The sequence below is a fragment of the Cydia strobilella genome, chromosome 12 (assembly GCF_947568885.1).
Source record: "Cydia strobilella chromosome 12, ilCydStro3.1, whole genome shotgun sequence".
NCBI lineage: Eukaryota > Metazoa > Arthropoda > Insecta > Lepidoptera > Tortricidae > Cydia > Cydia strobilella.
Window position 1 is genome coordinate 11,407,255 of NC_086052.1, and position 21,205 is coordinate 11,428,459.

Consider the following 21,205-nt stretch of genomic DNA (forward strand, 5'->3'; position numbering starts at 1 on the left):
CCATCGTAATCATTCAGTCGAGAATCGCCATTCCAATAATTTCATTCATTCGTTCAACAATCAGTTCTCATTCGGTCAGGTTTTAAGCCAGTTGTACACCATCTGGCTTAAGAAACGTAGAGGTAAACCAAGAAAAGTGTGCATAGATTTTGACAGCACAGGGCACACGCAGTGCTAGTGTTATTTATACGTCATAATTTCATAGAAGTTTGACGTTTAAAATAACACGTGCGTAACTTTAGTTTTTTCTTGAAACTTATTAATTTACCGGATCACATGGATTTGGTTAATTTAATAATCCCATCAAAAACATTACATGTAAAAAGATGCAAGTCTCGCAACGCTGTTCTTCTACTACAAAAAAGCTTTGAGATGTAATGTGAAACCAAGTCGGTTATTTTAGTCAGTGCCAGGGGGTGTTAAAACAGTAACAATATTAGATACCTTTCTTTTTTTAAATACATATAATGACTTGGCAATCTCACGGCTACATAGTGACATAAGGATAATTCGTCAACTATTTAACTACTTAATAGAACATTGCGCTAGCCCTTAATACATACGAGCACAAGTAAAGCATTGTGTGCGATTGCCAAGTCATTATATGTATTTAAAAAAAGAAAGGTATCTAATATTGTTACGGTTTTAACACCCCTAATCCCCTGGCACTCAAAGAGTATATACATACTATCGTAAATTCATTGTCAATTTCGCAGTAATAAAGCATCTTTTAAGCTGAACACTCGTTTCTACTCAACTCCGAATCCTCACCTTATATGGCCCATGGCCTTACAAACATACTAGGGCCCTCCACACTCGTGTGTGGAGTCTAGTTTGCTAATCAGCAAAAGACTCCACACTCGCGTTCGCGGCTTCGCGCCGCGTTGTCTGAAGCGAGCTAACCATCGTTTTTTTATAGCGTTTCTAACAAAGGCTCAAATACAACATACCCCAATTAAAAAAAAAAACAACTGACAATGACAGTGTCATATTGATTGTCAAGCTGATTGTCATTGTCATTAATTTCAATTTTGATTTTTAGTTTCATTCGTATTGAATGCGTAATGAAATCGTGATTAAGTATTTTTTTACACACGCGCTATAGGAAAAAAATCGCGCTGTTGACCCGGCTTTACAAATATTATTGTAAGTATTACGTTGGCACTTTCTTTAATAACTTTGATTTTATGTTGTCCGGCACGAAGCTTGTCTCTTTATTTATGTATTTATTAAACAATTTCTCATTCAATGTAATAAAGTATTAGATGCTGGGAGTTCATTTACATTAATCTGCTTAAGGTTAAACGCAATTTGTTATTGCACCTACCATAGTTTAATAGGAAAAATATTGCAAAATTTAAAAAGTATTCCAGGATATCATGATTAGGAAACCACGTTTGTCTTTAGTTTTATATTACTGCAAAACACATGCAAGGGCTATTCTTTATTAATGACCAAAAATGATTGCAATATCCTTGAAATAGCAAGTAAAACTATTAAACATCCTAAAATTCCCAAAACGGTTTTTGTCATGAAAACTAGTAACAAAACTGGTTTGATATTTACATATATTTTTTATATTTCAGAAACATGATGGAATACTGCCCTCCAAATGTTACTTTGGGGGAAATATGGGTGGACCATGGAATTTCCCAATGTTTTATGGAAACTGCTTCTGCAGTGTTTATTGGTGGATTTCTACTCGTTTTCGGCTTAATACAAATCATTATGTATAAAAGGTAAGTTTTGTTGAAATATTTGATAAAGCTTATTAATCTTTGGAGTTGCAAGATGACAGGACATGGTTGAATAATTTAAGTTTGAATTTTAATTAATTGACAAAAAATATCCTTCAAACAACTCAAACACGGAAAGTGCATAAATCTTTAATTTACCCTAAAAAAACTCTATTTCCTCCAAAGCCTCAATAAAAACCAGATAAAAAAAACCATAGCAATTGAGCCCATACCCACAATCCGCCACAAAGCTAATGGGCTGGGGTCACACCACATACATCAACCTAAAACTATTTGTCTTTAGTAGAATGAAACAAAATGTCTAATTTTATCAAAAATAATCTAACCAAGCCATGTCATCTCAGACTGCGTCACAACTTTGACTATAAAAGTTAAGGCTATTAAGATATAGTAGTATATTTACTTAGAAGAAAAAGTTCTTCTTTGTTTTATCTGCAATTGGCTAGATTTAGATTAGCCATAATTATTGCAGTAATAACCATCTTTTCAGTGAAGTTCGAATTGAAGTTGGTGAAAAAGACTATTGATTGAAAGTGTATACAAAACATATTTATTTAGACAATCAAAAAATGAGGGCTACCACGTTTAATTTCGCCACTAGGAGTGCTAGTGTAGATGGAGGTCTTTCAAAATGTCAAATGCATAGAAGTTTTGGGGGTTTCAAGCTTTTTTATTGGGAATTTTCACTTCCTATTCATTATTGTGGTAAATCTTTGTCCATCTTTAATTAATCATTGTAAACAATAGATATAGCTCAATAAACGTTAGTGGTTTAAAAAAGTGCCAACTAAAATATATGCAAAATAAAACAGGTTGAAAAAATGGCACATTTAGTTGTTAAAATACCTTTGTGTATGTTAGAATGTGGAAAAACTGGGGAGGCCTTTTCCGCACACACGTCATGCAAATAAAAAAACAAATATAACATTGTAATTTTATATAATTGTAAAAAAAAAGCATGAAATAAAGGCTATTACTATTATTATATTAGAACGTATTGATTTTATAAAAATAAGCATAGAAGAATTTTGAGATCTGTTTTTCTGGATCTACATCTACTGTGGCGCCAACTGGTGAGCACAGAAACGGTAGCCCTCATTGAAAAAGTCCAATCTTTTGTTTCTCAGCAAACAGCTTTCATTCAATCAAACAAATAATTTGGACGAAATAGAGTGAAGAGTTAAAAAGACTTGGAACAGGTTCTGGAGTATTAAAGAAACCTTTTTTATCTGGTTTTTATGGAGGCTTTGGACACTAGGTGAACATGTCAGCCTTAAAGAAACCTTAAAAAGTAATATACCACTAAACTAAAGGTGAAGAAAAGCGTAATAGATTCGTGTTCACTCCCTACTGCATTAATGCTCTAGAATAGGCATAAAGATCAAAATGGAAGTGGGCCGGTCACATGGCCAGAATGCACAAAGAGAAATCGACTAAGTAGAGAAAGTGACAATCTGACAATTACTATGTCAAAAACATAGTTCTCTAAATTAAGCACTATAACTGCTGTATACCACAATACATCAATTAAATTGACACAATTAAATAACAATTACTATTGATCCGCTAGACTAGACTGGACTAGATGGACCAATGATCTGGTTCAAGTCGCGGGAAATCATTGGTTGAGGGCAGCGAATGACCGTTCGTTGTGGAGATCCTTAGGGAAGGCCTTTGTCTAGCAGTGGACGTCTTTCGGCTGAGATGATGATGATGATGATTGATCCGCTGTCCTAACAAGGCATTTACTAACCCATTATAATTTATTAACCGGTTATAATAGCCCATTATAATAAACTGAAGAATCATTGTTTGAAATAGAACTTATCAACAATTATCATGTCTTATAATTGCAAACTATTTATACATTTATAGCTGAATATCTGACTGACCGTACATACAGTTATCTCCTACTAAATGAATGTTATGTCATACGTCAGTTTGTATATAGTGAAGATGTTTATATTATGATAAGATATACATATTTACTTTAAACAAGTCACGTAGGAAGATTTATCTTTTGCAATTTGTAATCACTCATTCCAATCATTCCATGGTAATCAATAACCCTAAGGGTCTCCACAGATATATCGACGCGGAATCGGCCAAAGCCGATAGGAAAACCTTTATGTCTGCGCAATAAGAGCGAAAAGGCCGTCGACGCTTCGGCAGGCGTCGGCCGATGCGAGCCCTTCGGCAGGTGTCGGCCGATGCGAGCCGAGCCGAACGACGACTTTTTCCTATCGGCTTTTGCCGATTCCGCGTCGATATATCTGGGGAGACCCCAAAACAGAAAATTCTAAACAAACAGAAGTTCTACATACCATCGTCTACACTGTAAACCCAAAATTGTATTATTTATATTGAATGTTTACACGTTTTAATGAAGGACAAATGCTATGAAAAAATTTACACAGAAACTAGAGTATATTTGATTTTTACATGTGTGTATTTGATAAATAAATGAATTTTGTTTAGCTAATGCGGTGTCAATAGTTTTCGCATAATCGTGATACAGCATTCCAGTTTCTACCAAAGGAAATTAATATACATATCTGATATCATAATTACCTATCTGATAATAGTGATAGAAAAGGATTTAGATTTTTTTTATTTGTTTGTTTCATAATCCCACACTCGTATTTTAATGCATTCCATTATGTTACAGTCACATAAACTACAATTAATTTTTTGCTAGTGCGGAAAGTTTATTATTATAATAACATAATTATACAATATTATAAATTATACAATTAATTGCATGTGGCTGAGACCTTCCGTCAGCATGTCACAGCAGGGGATTTTTAGGTATACAATCAATTAGTGTTGCGCAATGTTATGAGTTATGAAAATTGTAGGTAATTTGCGTTGCACAAAGCGAGTTATTTTTGATAAAAATCAATCTAGCAGTTTGAAGAGTATCAGCTCTTTTCCAAAACGATGAGGCATTTTGAAATGGTTTAAAATCTTATGATTGGCTCGAATTCGTGACCCCGCTTTACTGGCCCCATTCTTATTGCCCGTAAGGCCCGTCGTTAGATATATATAGGGGGCTTTTAAAATTTTTAGTTTATTAGTTTTTAACAAACAAAAGCTGTTGCCGCTGTTGATTGATTATAAACTGAAATAGATAACATACACTAAAGAAAAAGTGACCAAGTTCAAGTGTTGGTTGATGTTAAAAACAAACATGTCATACTTCTGTCCGTGACGCGTCAATTACGTATTTTACACCATACACCATTTCTAACGATAAGATAAGGGGCGGTTTGCGCACATAAGGTACTAAATAGATTCTATTTCATACCTACACCTCTACCTTTTTATTGTATGACTAGTTGTTTAAAGGATGAGCTCTCGATTATTTAATTTTAGTTCGCATTATACGCTAATGACATTCGACTATCTTAAATTCTCCGATTCCACTTCGTCTTGTACAGAGCTTACAAAAAACTGTAAACGGAGCTTATAAATGTTATTAGCCTTTCCTTGCGTCGACGTCGGGTTTTTTCTTATGTATTTTTTCTCTTCTGTCGTTCCCTTTGCACTTAATGCCACAACGACGCATGTGCGTTGTATTGCTCAAGCTATAGTGAAGCGTTGTTTCAGGCAAGATACATGAACAATCTGTTTAAACTACTCTACCATAGGTAGATTAGTAGGTAAGACGCGTAAAACAGTGCAATATATTGTAATAGACGCAAATTTGACCGCCGAAGTACGTTTTTTCGGTAACTAGGCATAGCACAGGAGCGCCGCGGCAGTATCTTGCCAATTGGATTATCAAACCTTTGTTACGACAGAAATGTACGGGGCCGTTCAGTGCCATCTATTTCAGCGATTAAATCTGCGGCTACAATATTGAACTTCATGCTCTCAGCGCATCAACAGAAGGTACTATTTTACGCGTATACCCATCGTCCACAGTCCCCTATAATTTTCATGCACCTGCTGCTTAGTCCAGGGGTTCCCAAACTTTTTTAAAGTGCGACTATCTTTACATATTAAATTTTTTCAACTCCTTTGTAAATCGTAGTTCTAAAATCTAGAGCTCAGGATTAAGCGAAGCGTAGGTAGGTATAGTATGAATTATCTCAGGTGATTTTTTCGGGCTCGGGCCCTAATCTGTTAAACAAAAGGTAATGTTTCCTTTTATGCAGTGGTTACACTGCTTACTGCCAATAGCCCCGATATAAGTAACAGGAACAAGCCCGTTTAAAAAGCAAATTTACCATTCTAATTATATGGTTCAAATTCATGAAACAGCCCATTCGGAGATAACACGTTTTGTTATCTCCAAAAACAATACCGCCCTGATTGTTCTCTGAATGAGCTGTCACATGAATTTGAACCTTAATACTATCACGATAGTTGCTTTTTAAACCACATGATTGCTTTGGTACGTACTGTAGACCGCTTTTTTAACGGATTAGGGCCCAACCCCGAAAAAATCATCTGAGATAATTCATACTACACTTGTTCTTGACGTCCTGGGGCGTCACGACGCACAGCTTCTGAACCCCTGGCTCAGGTAGTTCCTAAAACGTAATATGTATTTCCAGATATGCGACGGAGGTGATGGACGTACGATCCTCGCGACTATTTTGTGTACAGATACTTTTTACATTGTTCGTGCCGGTGTTAGCGGTGGCGAGGTTCCTATTACAAGCGTTCGTGTTCAAAGGAGGACAGATATATGGATATATGGTAAGATACAAACAAGGGCGTCGCCAGGGGGGAGGGGGCAGCTGCCAGTATCAATTTTTATGGGCAGGAGGGATGAATGCTATATAGGCAAAATAATGTTAGGGATGAATGTTGATGGACGGAGAGCGAATGGTAGACCCAAAAAACGATAGATGGATTGTGTGAAAGAGGATATGAGAGAGAAAGGAGTGAGTGCTGAGGTGACGAAAGATAGAGGAGAATGGAAGAAAAAAACATGTGCTGACCCCACATAACGTGGGATAAAGGCAGGAAGAAGAAGAGTTACAGATATTTGAAATAAATGAATTAATTTTTTTTATGGGTTCCCTTGTACTTACTCTTAATTCTTATTTGTGACACCATCTTTTCCAGATTCTAGCAATGGTAATAACAGTAGTGATGTTCCCACTATCAGCATACCTGGCTGTTTTGGAAAGGCGGTTCCTCCTGCCATCCGTCCCACCGCGGGGCCACGGGTTCGTGCTACTGGTCTTCTGGGCGCTGATCTTTGTGTCTGAGAACCTGTCCTTCCTGAATTTGAATAAGGAGGGGTGGTGGTGGCATTTAAAAAAGTAAGTTTTGTTTTGTTTTGTATTACCTACTATATCCTCGTAAGGCACAGTTTCCCTATTTATAATTTGAACCTTGTTGTATAATAGATTAGGGTGACTGTCGTTTGTTTTACAAAACAATGAAACAAAAGAAATACTACTTTATGTAGTTTTTGAAAGATGAATGGTTCAAATTAGATTGAAACACAGTGTACATTGTAATGCTCTTTGGGCCTTACGAGGTTAAGGCTTAAATAATACTGAAAAACAATAGGTATAGTCAGTTTTATCTAGCCGAACGGCCCCAGTTTCATGAAATGGCAAATTCTACATTATACACTTGAGTTAATTCATTACGATTGTGTTTGTAACATTTGGATGGGAAGTTTTTAATTCTAAAATAATTGTTTTATTAAAACAAATCGCCAGAAAACGGGTCTCTATTGTTTCCCATATAGTTTTAAGTCATAATGTATTATGAAATAAAACTATGAAAACGGATTATATCGCGTATATTGAATTTATAATAGTTTTATTCATAGTTTTATTTCATGAGTAACTATCGCGGTAACCGAAGACAATGTCATAATGTATTGTTTGTCCACATTTTTGTTAGTCATAATTTGTTTTTCTCAGAAACTCGTAACTTTTCAGGATTGCCATAAAAGAAACCTAACCTAACCTATCCATAGGATAACCTGAGGAAAATCCTGACGAGTTCACGGTTTCAGAATTATGACTACTGATAATATGACAATTATTACATTATGACTTTCAATAATTATGTCAAACAAAGGGACCCCCCAGAGGGCACTTAAAAATAAACTGACAATCATTAGTGGTGAGAGTAAGCAATTCTAAACGAGTGTCAATATTATAAAACACAAAAAAAAAGCCGTGCGCCTGACACGAATTTGCTGTTCCCCACACGTATTAAAAGTCTTATGTTAAATATATGTGGTCCTTAAAAAGAAGCACATTCAAATCCGCAAAGCATTGTAAAATCCGTTCGTTTCAGTCTGCAAGACCGTTTGGAGATGTCTCTATTCGTGGGCCGCTACGTGTCATGCATGATCATGTTCATTCTTGGAATGAAAGCGCCCGGTATCATGCATCAGTTTGAGCACCTGGCGGAGGACGACCAGCGAAGGCTCATCCCGCCTAGGGTAAGTTAAAGTTGGCTCTAGTGAGACTAAGTACTTACTGTAATTAGGTTGTTACTTGAAATATTAGGGGAAGAGTTTCCAAAAATAAAGTGGTCTACTTTATTTCATGGCATGGGCATGGTCTATGCCCATCTACCGGGTTCAAGTTTTCTACATGCCAATAATTACCTATATCCGTATAAGTTTTGCCGAATCGTCGCAGTAGGGCAAGTAATAGGCCAGGAATTTTCAAAATGCGGTATGCAAAGGGGTTTGCGACAAGCGACAAGTATCTATAACTAGACTTTCTTTTGATTAGGAGTACGCGGGGTAAAAAGTTTGAGAAACTGTAATAGGGCTATAGTTGCCTTCAAGAGAAGCTCGCATTTTTATATAGCGGGACACAGCGTTATATCGTTCACATCACGCATATAACAAGCGGGCGCCCTTATAGAACGGCGGGAGTTATATGCATACGTGTGCAATTAATGCCATTATGTACGGTATATTACCTACATGGGAAATGCAACGAGTTTTCTAGTTCGTTTGTGAACTTTGCTAAAATAGAAAAAGTTATTTGATGTTATTATGTCAAGTGTCAGTTTATTTTATTTAGTTTACGTTTTAGGTTAAGATGTCATGTCCATATCAAAATCACATTAAAGTATTATCAGGAGATTTCAAAAAAGATGTTAAACAGGTTACTTATTGTTTCCCCCATGTTGCTTTATGAATTATATTTAAAATTTGGAAAAATAAGGTGAGTAAACAGTCTGAGAAACCAATACAACTTCCTAATTTTCGATACAATTCTAGGATTTTTTTTGTAATGTTTTTTGTTGTACTAACTGAGATGTATGTATGTTTCCAGACTGTTTACTGAAAAAATAACAAATGGGAATGGAAAATTTTTACTACACTTCTCCACCTGTGAGATATATTTTTTCTTACGCTTTTTTTTATTTTATCTGCCCTCTGAACTCCTTTCGTGTAAATTTCATAAAAATCATTATAGTCTTAGCAATGGACTAAACTCAACTACTAAAACTAAGTACGTATTGAAGATACAATAACAAATGTAGGTATAATTTCTCGTTTACGATTAGATAAATGATGGCTATTCTGCTAAGGCAGTTGTCACACAGCCGGTGTGGAATTAACTAGCTAGACCATTGTCTCGCTCAACAAACTGATAATACTTAAAACTTGAAAAAACTGTCAAACAAAAAAAGAGAAATTAGTATTAATCTTTGATCGCTAACTGTTCACACTGTCAGAGTTCTCCCTAATTATTATTTATATTCTAGTTTTTTAGTTCCCCTTGCTTCTCCGCTGTGAAGCAGTGCTTTTTGAGTGCGTTCAGATCTGGCAAATGCGCTAGGCAGCAGGCACCATTACGTACTTAATGCATGCTAGCAGTTAGCGAGTCTTTTGCAGCGTCTTCGATATGTATGGACCCACCTTAAAACATAAAATGTGCTAAAACACCTCAACTAAATCTTTTAAAATTATAAGTAAATAAATTTGTAATTATTTCAGGTCGAGAACCAGTCCACATTCCGCAATGTATTCAGCAAGCTACGCACTCTCCTGCCGTACTTGTGGCCGAAGAAGAGTTGCCTGTTGCAATTTAATGTGGTTGTCTGTATTATTTTACTCATCTCTGGCCGTGTGATCAATCTATATGTGCCTATTTACAGTAAACATATAGGTAAGTACGCTTTTATTACTGTTTGGAGATGTCATGTTGTATCACTGTTTGGACTGTGTGTGCTGTGCAGTTGGATTGTGGAAATTGTGGAATTAATGACGCCATACTTGTGGTTGGACAGGACAGTTTTCTATTTTTAGATGATAACTTTTTATGGTGTTGACAAAGAATCGTAAAATTAGGGAGGGAGAGTTCTGAACCGATTCCCAAGATCCTTAGCAAGTTCTTTAACTTTTCTGAGTTTCCCTGTTTGTATGCCATTAATTACACATTAAGCTGCCTGTTAACGCACTTCGTTTTGTTGAATGTTACGTACAATATCATATTACTAATCTATCTGAACTCTAAAATTTGCAACACAAAGAAAACTTTCGTCAAAGTCTTCAAAGACGACAAGGCCTTCTGACATATTCATACTTAAAACTACATTTCATGATGATGACGTCGATTGACCATTAGTTGAAATACCTTCATTAGATTGTCAACCACTCCACCTTGGGAATGTTCCCAGTACTACCTATGCATGGAAGAGGTACCATTCAGGGATAAGTTCGCCTTTGTTGTACTGATTTAATTAAGTATGTGTCCATGTATGATAATATATAATTATAGCAAGAAATTCCCGGTCCATGTAGGTACTGTTTGTATGGAAAACCAGTTCCATGAGTTACCTCCACGGTAACCCTAATGAGCCGTATGGGTACCTACAGCTTATGCGTTGTCAGCAGAGGTGCGGAAGGTCTGGCTCGCTCTTTAGGTCATGAGTGTAGTTAATTAGGATACAGGTTATTACATAAAATAAGTACCTCTGCTTTCTTATTTCAACTCCCAGATAGTCCCAACCCCTTAGACCGTCCATAAATATCTTTGTGATTTTGTGTGTAAAATCCTTACCTATGCTAAGTTTCGTCCCGTTTTTTCGCAGTGGATAGTATATCAATACCGCCGATCCTATTCCGATGGGACCTCGTGGTTATCTACGTGTTCTTCAAGTTCCTGCAAGGTGGCGGCACGGGCGGTATGGGCTTCATCAATAACCTTAGGACGTTCTTGTGGATTCGGGTGCAGCAGTACACCACTAGGGAATTACAGGTGACTATACCACAGGGCGGACACGCTATACATCAAAAATCACTTGCGATTCTATGTGTGAACGGACCGTCTGTACAAGCGGCATGCGTCATTGTGTGAATAAGTTTCTTAAAAACAGTACTGAGCGTTCGGCAAAAGGTCGTCAATCTGCTGTCGCGGGGCGACGTAATTCGCATCGGGGCGGTGCGGTGCGTGGCCGTTCTGTATGATAACACTATTACTTATTCTGTGACTATACGCTTCTTAATTATGGATGGTCTTTAAAGGTGTAAATAGCTAAGATCATTATTTTTATTAGCTTTTATATCTTGTCACCCTACCAATGGTTGGCACTTTCAAACTTATTTTGAGGCAGGAGTGATAATTTTCGTAAAAAGATGCTCACAACTAATACATTTCAGTAGTTTATTCTACTATGTACTTGCCATTTGTAGTTATTACGAGACTCAAGCGCTGTAAGCGGTTATTGGTAACAAACATTTTACCATTATGTAAGGTCTGAAATAATAATTATGCCTTAGTTTTGTAAAATCTCTGACTACGCTCGGACTACAATCTTCATGACCAACCGCTTTTATACTGGCCAAAAGCATGACATTATACCTTGTTTTTCTTTTTTCAGTTGGAATTATTCAGGCATCTCCACAGCCTACCGCTCTCCTGGCACTTATCCCGTAAGACCGGCGAAGTACTGCGAGTTATGGACCGAGGCACGGATTCCATAGACAACCTGCTTTCCTACATCCTGTTTCAAATCACACCGACTATTGTGGACATAGTCATAGCTATCGTGTATTTTGTGACGATATTTAATGCCTGGTTCGGACTTATCGTGTTTGTGACGATGGCTCTTTACATATGTAAGTACCTGTACCATAGACTAACTGCTTTCCTACATCCTGTTTCAAATCACACCGACTATTGTGTTGTGGATTAACATAGTTATAGCTATCGTGTACTTTGTGACAATATGTTTTATGCCTGGTTTGGACTCGTCGTGTTCGTAATCATGACACTACAATATCGCATCTAAGAAAAACTCGTTATGTTAAGTACATAGATCACTAGATAAGTTTTACAATAGACAAATATGAAACACAGAGAAGGCCTATCACATATACTTTTTAAAACTATATTTCCATAGCCAATGTTTGGCGGGAAAACATTTATTTTCTTTTTAAATCTACTTATAAAAAAATAGTTTTAAACTATATGAAATGAAATATTGTGTAAAATTTTCGTAAGTCGTCTCTATCCCACGCCGACATTTTCAAAGTTTAAATCAATATTTTTATAAGCAAATTAAAAAAGAATGTAAATGTTTTTCCGCCAAACATTGTCTATGGAAGTATAGTTTTTAAAAGTATATGAAGTATATGTGATAGGCCACCTTTTGTTTCATATTTGTCTATTGCAAAACTTATCTAGTGACCTATGTAGTTTTATGTATGTTTCGTGGTCACTTCGCCGTCACTTATTAACCAGGTTACTGCATGATGTACGGAGCCGCACAGCGCCATCGTTTAGGCACATTCGTGGGATCAAGATAGTACATATCTGTCACACGTCTATCATTATCACATCGTACAATAACCATCTGTTTTACAGTTGCAACAATCTGGGTAACGGAATGGCGGACAAAGTACCAGCGTCGCATGAATCTCGCCGACAACGAACAGAAGGCCAAATCGGTCGATTCTCTACTCAACTACGAAACTGTCAAGTATTATGGCGCGGAGTCGTATGAAGTTATGAGCTATCGGGACGCTATTCTTAATTATCAGGTCAGTCACTTACGCGCGCTGTGGGCTTTGCGATTTATTTAGAGAGAGGCGAATTTAATGAATGAAATTACACTCAAGGGAAAATAGTATAAATAAAATTTATTTAAATTCTAAATTAGATGTTGCGCTCTTCCTTTGATATTCTGATATGTCGTGTTGTTATGTACGTGGCCTCTCTATAGTGTGATATCTACATAAAGCTTACGACTTGACAATGTATTTAAAATGTTTATTTTTACTTTTTTTTTCAGAAAGAAGAATTCAGGAATTTATTGACATTGAACATGTTGAATACGGTGCAAAATATCATCATTAGTGGAGGTATTTGATCGTAACTTTTATTAATTAGTAATGCGAACCACTGCTTTATCCTATGTAGACAAGAATTTTAGTCAAAATTGTGATTTAAAACCAAATTTTAACCTTTTTTAGGGTTCCGTACCGAAAGGGTAAAAACGGGACCCTATTACTAAGACTCCGCTGTCCGTCTGTACGTCTGTCCGTCTGTCTGTCTGTCACCAGGCTGTATCTCATAAACCGTGATAGCTAGACAGTTGAAATTTTCACAGATGATGTATTTCTGTTGCCGCCATAACAACAAATACTAAAAAGTACGGTGTGCGAGTCCGATTCGCACTTGGCCGGTTTTTATTCATAGTACGATTTTCGACCACATACGCACCAATACAATTTCAACTTTATAATTCCGGTTTAAGGTTCAAATTAGATTGGACTTTCGGGAAATGTGACTTGTCTTCAAATGAATCATCAAAGCTGGATTAATTGGAATATATTTGGATTTTTTGGGAAAACCTTGTAGATGGGTGCGGCCTGGAAAAGGGAAGATAGAATCCAATACGCTGTATCTGCGTATCTGCAGTTGCAGTGTATACGAAGTTACAGATACGCGTACAGTACGCCCTTTAATATTACTACTTGTACTATCCAGGTCTACTAACGGGGTCCCTGCTATGTATATCCATGGTCGTCAACACTAAAGTGCTGACGGTCGGTGACTACGTGCTCTTTGCTTCTTACATCATTCAGCTGTATATACCGCTCAACTGGTTCGGGACTTATTACAGGTAAATGGTCAACGGTTAATAATAAGACAAACTGACTTCTGTAACACAGGTTTTTACCTAGCTCAGAAGTCAAGGACTTCAAAACCTATTTTGTACTTGCTTTTGTCAATAAAAATATAATTAAAAAAAAATATTGCTGGTCTAACTCACACGGAATAGAGAAAGTAGGCGTCCTAAAATTCTTTGGACTGGCTCACTGCCACGTATATCCATGTTGGTCTAACACCACAATTCTGACGGTGACTACGTATTCTTCAATTCAATATACTTTATAGTACTCTTTGCCTCTTACATTATTCAGCTTTATAATACTCAACCTCTGTGATTTTCACTAGTTTACATACGAAAACAAGTTCCAATTTTGAAGTGTTTCTGTCTAGAGAATAAGACCACCACCGTTTGCACCATTGCCGTCATTAAGTGGGCGTTGATTACGTAATGCAATTTTCGAAGATTTTTACGCGTTACGTAATATTTGAACGCCCCCTTAATGGTCTATAATAAGACACTACTAGGTCGAACGTAGGTATGTATGTATGTAGGTAGACTAGGAGAAAATGGACTGGAACCCGCATGCTGTCTAAGTACGCATTGCAGTATTCTTGGAAACACTTTTTGTGGATATATGTAGTTTTATATATCGGTTCATATCATTATATCACTGCTTCCGAATGTTTATATTTTGCCTTAATTGCAGAGCAATCCAAAAGAACTTCGTAGACATGGAGAACATGTTCGACCTGCTCAGAGTGGATTCAGAAGTCGTGGATGCGCCCGGCGCTCCTGATCTACTAGTTCGGCGGGGCGGCGTCGAGTTTAAACACGTTTCGTTTGGATACGGGCCGGAGAGGCTCGTGTTGAAAAATGTAACTTTCAAGGTGTCTCCTGGAAGCACTGTGGCTTTGGTAAGTTCGTCTGAGAGGTTGCCTTCCATCTATACTCTAAAGCTCTGGTTTCCTAGGAAAGCGGTGCCGTCATATAGCGGCCGTAATACAGCGGTGAATGGCGTCACTAGATCGTTGTCTATGTAAACCAAATGGCGCGGATTCCTAGAGGGCGGTGAATGACACCGTAACGCCAATAAGCGGTGCCGCCATTTGCATGACGGTGTCGATAGTTTCGTGAACGTGTTTTTGATAGGGGTGACGCCACTTCTATAATTATATTATAGGTATTGGGGTTTTATGACCGGACCAACGTACAAAATGAGTTCTATGATCAGAGCTTACCCGTCCCGCGGATATCCGAATTCGAATCCCGGGAATCGGAATAAATGGCAGTAATTTAAAGTCCCTTGGTTAATGCGTTATTCGATTGCGCGGCGATATAATCGAGTTGTAATCCTTACAGGTTGGCCCCAGCGGCGCAGGCAAGTCGACAGTGATGCGTCTCCTGTTCCGTTTCTACGACGTGAACGAGGGCGCCGTGCTCGTGGACGGGCAGGACGTGCGCACGGTGACGCAGGCCTCGCTGCGTGCTAATATCGGCGTGGTACCGCAGGACACGGTGCTGTTCAACAACACGGTCAGGTTAGTACCTACCTACTCGCATGGTATAATAATATACTCCGCCTGGTACTCTCTTCCGGGTACGCGAGTCTCTGAAGAGAGTACCAGGCGGAGTATATTATTATACCATGCCTACTCACAAAGAGGATATAACATTATAGAGCGGTACTGTCATAGTAAATTTTGTAACCACAGTAAATTCACTGCCATCTATCGACACACTTTAAAACTAAAAATGAAGATTTATAAAAATACGATAAAATGTATTTAAATATGGATAAATGATTTTTTTATTTGCATTAATTATTTTTATATGATTTTGACCCATGTTCTATTACTGATTTACTGATATGCGTTAAATTGTTAAATAACAAACGAAACCGTCAACGCCCTCTATACGAGAGTACGCCAAAGGTAGTAGCGACATCTGTTCGAGAATCAAATTTTCGTGATTTTCGTGTCATCTATTACGGATTTATATCTTTGCTACTCGTATATTTTCACCACACCAGCTCGTAAAGGCTCTTGATTGTTCAAAAACTGATCAGATACCTATAGCATTTTATTGACAAGAGTGGCAAAATAATTTGATGCATATTTTGAGTTGTTTGTTGTTTCCTTATGTTGACTGGTAGAATTGACTTTTAAATGATGATTTTGAATGATAAATATTATAGAGTCAACCAAAGTCTGCAAAGGTTTTGACAGCAAACGCAGTGCAGGTATTATTTTAAACGTCAAACTTCTATGAAATATGAAATTATGACGTATAAATAACAGTGGCACTGCGTGTGCTGTCAAAATCTCTGCAGACTTTTCTTGGTCTAACTCTAACCTAACGTTATATATAACGTTCATTTGGATTATTTTTGTACAATTTACCTAAACAGGTATTATTACATGTATATGCTTGTCAGAGGTGATGCGAATATTTTAGTCATACTTTTTCATATCGTTCGAGTAGGTAGTAATCGCTCACTCGCGCGCCAAGTTCGGCTTGGACCTTCTAAACAGATTATAAATACAACGGTTATCAAGACTCACATACATTTTCTTTTTTTAGGTACAACATCCAATACGGGAACCTGAAAGCTCCGTCAGCAGATGTCATCTCGGCAGCCAAGAACGCCGATATCCACGATAGGATACTATCGTTCCCAGATGCATATGATACGCAGGTAAATAGAATCTCTTTAGTTTATGAATGTTTACAATGGACTGCTTTTGACTATGACTTCTTTCTGACTGTCATCGTAAAACTTTTTTGTGTCGAGTGTTTCTTGATATCAGTAAAAAATAACGGCCCAACCTTTTATTTTTGGATATAAGAGACCAAAATTCTACACTTTTCTTAATTGGTAAAGATTTTCGTCCCCCCTTGCCATGTCCTGTCTATAATCCTCACTACATAATGGGATCGTGCTATACTGGTGGGATACTCCAGACTTGGAAACTTAAATCCTATTATATTACCCTCAGGTTGGAGAGAGAGGTCTGAGACTAAGTGGAGGAGAAAAGCAGAGGATAGCTATAGCTAGGACAATCCTGAAAGATCCTGCAATCGTCCTGCTAGACGAAGCCACGTCCGCACTGGATACCAATACTGAAAGGAATATTCAGGTAGGTAAACCGAGGCATTACATATATTATGATATGATTGCCATGTTTACTCAATCAATCAATGTTGTTAGATTACACCATTAATGCATTCAATAAAAAACTACCTGAAATCTTGCTGGCACAGAGGGAAATTACTTACACCTCACTAGACTATATATGACATCTCAAGTAGCCCGAAGGCCTAACATAGGAACATGACTCAGCAATTGGAATCACTGATAATAAATTACCTACATATAGTTGGTCAAACCAAATTGTTAGTAAATAAGAACATAAAAAATTATACTCATCCTTTTTTCTTGGGTGCTAGTACAAGTAGTAGTAGTAGTAAATCTCTTTATTGTACAAAAATAAACATAAAACAAGAGAAAAACGCATCATTTGTACAAAGGCGAACTTATCCCTTTCAGGGATCTCCTCCAGTTAACTAGTGTAAGACAAAGAAAACATTCTCTCTGTCTATGTTTGAAATGAGACAGTCCTTTGACAAACTATAGTAATCGGTTTCAACGGTTTAACTCTCGATACATCCCTCTGACAAGTCCGGTTGTTGTTATACAGGATACTGGGTCGTGCTTATTTTATTTGTAATTTTTATGAAATGATTGCTGAGAGCAGATGAATGTGGGCTGCGTAGGTCCGCAGTGGGCACTTGTGGCTGATAAATAGATGCAATAATACTGATGATGTTTCAGGCGGCTCTAGCGCGTGTCTGCACCAACAGAACGACACTCATCATCGCCCACAGATTATCTACCATCATCCACGCGGACGAGATCCTAGTGCTTAAGGAGGGAGAAATTATTGAAAGAGGAAAGTGAGTATACACTATTTATTTTTATACAATATGTATTCATTTTCAGATGACTCCTAAATATAATTTCTGCTAAATTAACTGTTTGAAGGAATCCATACGAAATTAAATCAGCTGGCAGTAAGAATAAAAACACGTCAAAAGACGAAGATACATATAGTGCTTTTATTTCTTTTTTAAGTTATTTATCAGTATTACTATTTTTTACACTGAACATGTGTCGCAAGAAAGCTATTGTAACACTCAAAATCAGACTTGCAGATTTGATATATTCTCGAAAGTGAAGAAGTAACGGAGTGACCTAGAGTTAGACTAAGACAAGTCTGCAACGATTTTGATAGCACTTGCAGTGCAAGTGTTATTTATACGTCATAATTTCATAGAAGTTTGACGTTTAAAATAACACTTGCACTGCGTGTGCTATCATAATCGTTGCAGACTTGGTTTAACTAGTCCCAAATCCACTGAGACTGTGGCATCTAGGCCACAATTTGATTCCGAGAAAACAAATGTAAAAAAGATTTCTTTACTATTTTGATCCAGCAAACTTTTAAATTTCTTTCACAGTCACGAAGCCCTCTTAGCACAAGGCGGCGTCTACGCCTCCATGTGGCAGGACCAACTTGAGAACCGAAACACGAACGGCAACGGCGTCCAAGAGGAAGAGAGCAACAACAACGACCAGAGGCCGCAGCTGCCGCCAAACGGCACCTTCGGACACGGGCATGGACATTTATAGATGAGTAACACTTGACTGATCTTGGTAGGCCTTATGTCTTTGCAGTAAAGCTTATAAATGGTCAGTGATTTGTGTCAATGATGTATGTTGATGAAAATGTTGAGATAATCTATGAGATGTAAAAATATCCTTTGGCTTTGTGTGAAATTGTGTTGTCTCATTTGTCATTAAGCTATCGAGCTTCGGCCTCTCTCGAAAAAACAGGCTGCTTATTAAGTTGGTGATAAAATTTGTGCCGTCGTCAATAGCTTAAGTTTGTGAATTGTGTTACGAAAAACTCGAAGGATATTTTTCAGCATTTTATGACCGAGTATAATAAACAATATCAACATTTTCTTAGTCAACTGTACAGAAGGGAAGGTACTAGACTCAGTGTAGCCCATATGATCAAATACAGTAACATATTTTATTTAAGATTTACATTACCTAAATTCGTAATGAACGAAAATAAAATGTAATAATACATTATTAATATTGCCGTTGCTTTATCAGTAGATAAACGGAAAATTTAATTTTATTTTTACGATTATTTAATTGTTAAATGAGTTTATTTCTCAACTCCATACATATATTTTTGGATGTTCATAGTATACTTACTGGTATGGTCCAACGCAAGTAATATTTGTATATTTGGTATGGTTAGACATAATACTAACAACAATACGCTAACATATCGGGCGGTGGTGGTGATGGTGATATTCTATGCCAATCAACAAAGTTCCGTTATAGCAAAATAAGGTTTGCTGTATTTTGTTTCATTGGCTTTAATACATTTTTTGTACTCGTCCCTTTTGATAGATTATATACAGGTCTTTTTCGCTACTTGTCACTTTCTTTTGTGGTCACATTCTGTTTGAAATATTGTGACATTTTTAGGTATTTGCTGTAAACGAAACTTCAAAATGACTTGACGAATTGCGAATAAAGGTGTCACCATCTGCTAGTCAATTTCACGTAGTAAATGCGATAACACCCTAAGGCTAGTATAAAATACTTATACTGAATGGGTCGTGTACAAAAAATGTTGAATAGGTACCAATTGGATGAAAATATACCGACTGCAAACATTGACAAAATAAGTATTTTCGGATTAGACTTCGTTGAATGGTCTACACTGTACAGGTTAGCTGTAAAGGATAAGTCGAGGAATAAAATTTAAGGAATGTACTGAGTGAGTTTGCTCTTTTGTATCGAGTTTGTAATGGATACAAGATGCGTTTCATCAACTTGTGATAGTTTAGTGTAATAGACAATTCTTATGATTCAATTATGACAAAAAAAACCAGTTTGAAAATCCTGTTCTTATATGAAATGTATGTTTTAATACCTTTATATTACATTTAGTTATGTTATACTGTTATAGTTCAAAATTATAAACAATATCTAAACAGGAATTCAGACTTCACTCATCACAGTAGTACCTGGTACCTGATTTTTTACGGATAAAATAACATTCAATGGATTTAGCCAAAATAATTTTAATTTTTTTTTTCTATTTAAATAGATAATCGAGACATACCTACCTATATAATGACAATAACCATTATACCATTATAGGATGTACAGTCGCCATCAGCACCTTATGAGTACCTTGGCCGCTCCGATATATCTAATGGCGACAGTACCAAAGACGAGTAGTCTCAAGTATTTAAAATCATTCAATGTGCAATTTTGCGATGGCATAAAAGAAGCATAAAAGTGTATACCTAAGCTTCGTTATAGTCTCTTCCACACGGCTGCCAACAAAAATTCCGGCCAAGGTGAACGTGCTGGTTTCAAACCGCCACTAAATTGCTTTGCGCCCCGACCAAGGTCAGGGTAATCTTGAACCGTCGGAAGCTTGGTTGGCCGCCATATAGCACGACCCAAGGTCCACGAAGAGAATTTCTCACCTTACCATACAAGGTGTTTTTTTAGGTGTGTGCAAACTAAACATAAAAGCCTAAAAACCACCTCTGTATAGAACATATCTGTACAGAAAGATGCATACCTACTTCTGTCCCTGGCCGAATGTTCATGATGGAACGTATCTAATATACAGTAAATGGGAAGTGAGACAAATTGCTAATAATGTAGGTATCGAGTAATGTTTATTGTGCCTAGTATTATTACCTACAATTAAAATGTTATGCGAAATTGCAAGTGCAAGTTCGGTGTGATTAAATGTTTTCTTTTGTTTTTATTATTCATAGTCTTCTTATTTTTCTCCAGACCTCACATTCAAACTGGATGTTGCATCCGGCTAGGCTATACTTACTGACTGAAGCGCAGTCGGAAAGTGAAATTTCCAAAACAACCCATAATTTCGCATGGAAATAAAAATTTCCATTTCTTGTGAAATTTTGGAGAACTTCCAAAATTTTTAAAACTTTCCGCAACTTGCACATTCAAAAATTCGAAAAAAATCTAACGTAGGGGTATAGCTGCTGTGGTTGATATACAACAGATTGTGTCAAAATATTTTTAATAATGTAAATATCTAGAGGAAAATGAGGACTACGTTTGTATGAAAAGGCGATTTCGCGCAGGTCCTCCACTTTCGTCTTAACACCTTCAATGCCAGCGCGCGCTACGCGCTACGAGCGTGAAGGGATGTAGCGACAAGCGACTACGAACAGAGAACCTGCCAAATATCTGTATTAGACACATAAATTAACACCCTTACGGATTCGTGGCCGTGGCAGGGTCACTA

The 21,205-nt window shown here is 37.1% G+C and overlaps 1 protein-coding gene across 1 annotated transcript; it reads left to right on the forward strand.

The window, feature by feature from the left end:
* The first annotated feature begins 1,012 nt into the window (after nucleotides 1-1,012).
* Nucleotides 1,013-20,698, forward strand: LOC134746122 (ATP-binding cassette sub-family B member 6). The gene is made up of 17 exons (XM_063680398.1): nucleotides 1,013-1,146; nucleotides 1,587-1,739; nucleotides 6,320-6,464; nucleotides 6,837-7,036; nucleotides 8,034-8,181; nucleotides 9,700-9,871; nucleotides 10,797-10,963; nucleotides 11,586-11,823; nucleotides 12,572-12,747; nucleotides 12,999-13,068; nucleotides 13,697-13,832; nucleotides 14,530-14,737; nucleotides 15,183-15,361; nucleotides 16,404-16,518; nucleotides 16,820-16,960; nucleotides 17,656-17,777; nucleotides 18,342-20,698. The coding sequence occupies exons 2-17, from the start codon at nucleotides 1,591-1,593 to the stop codon at nucleotides 18,511-18,513; spliced, it is 2,538 nt and encodes an 845-aa protein (XP_063536468.1). The 5' UTR covers nucleotides 1,013-1,146; nucleotides 1,587-1,590; the 3' UTR covers nucleotides 18,514-20,698.
* Nucleotides 20,699-21,205: the final 507 nt, after the last annotated feature.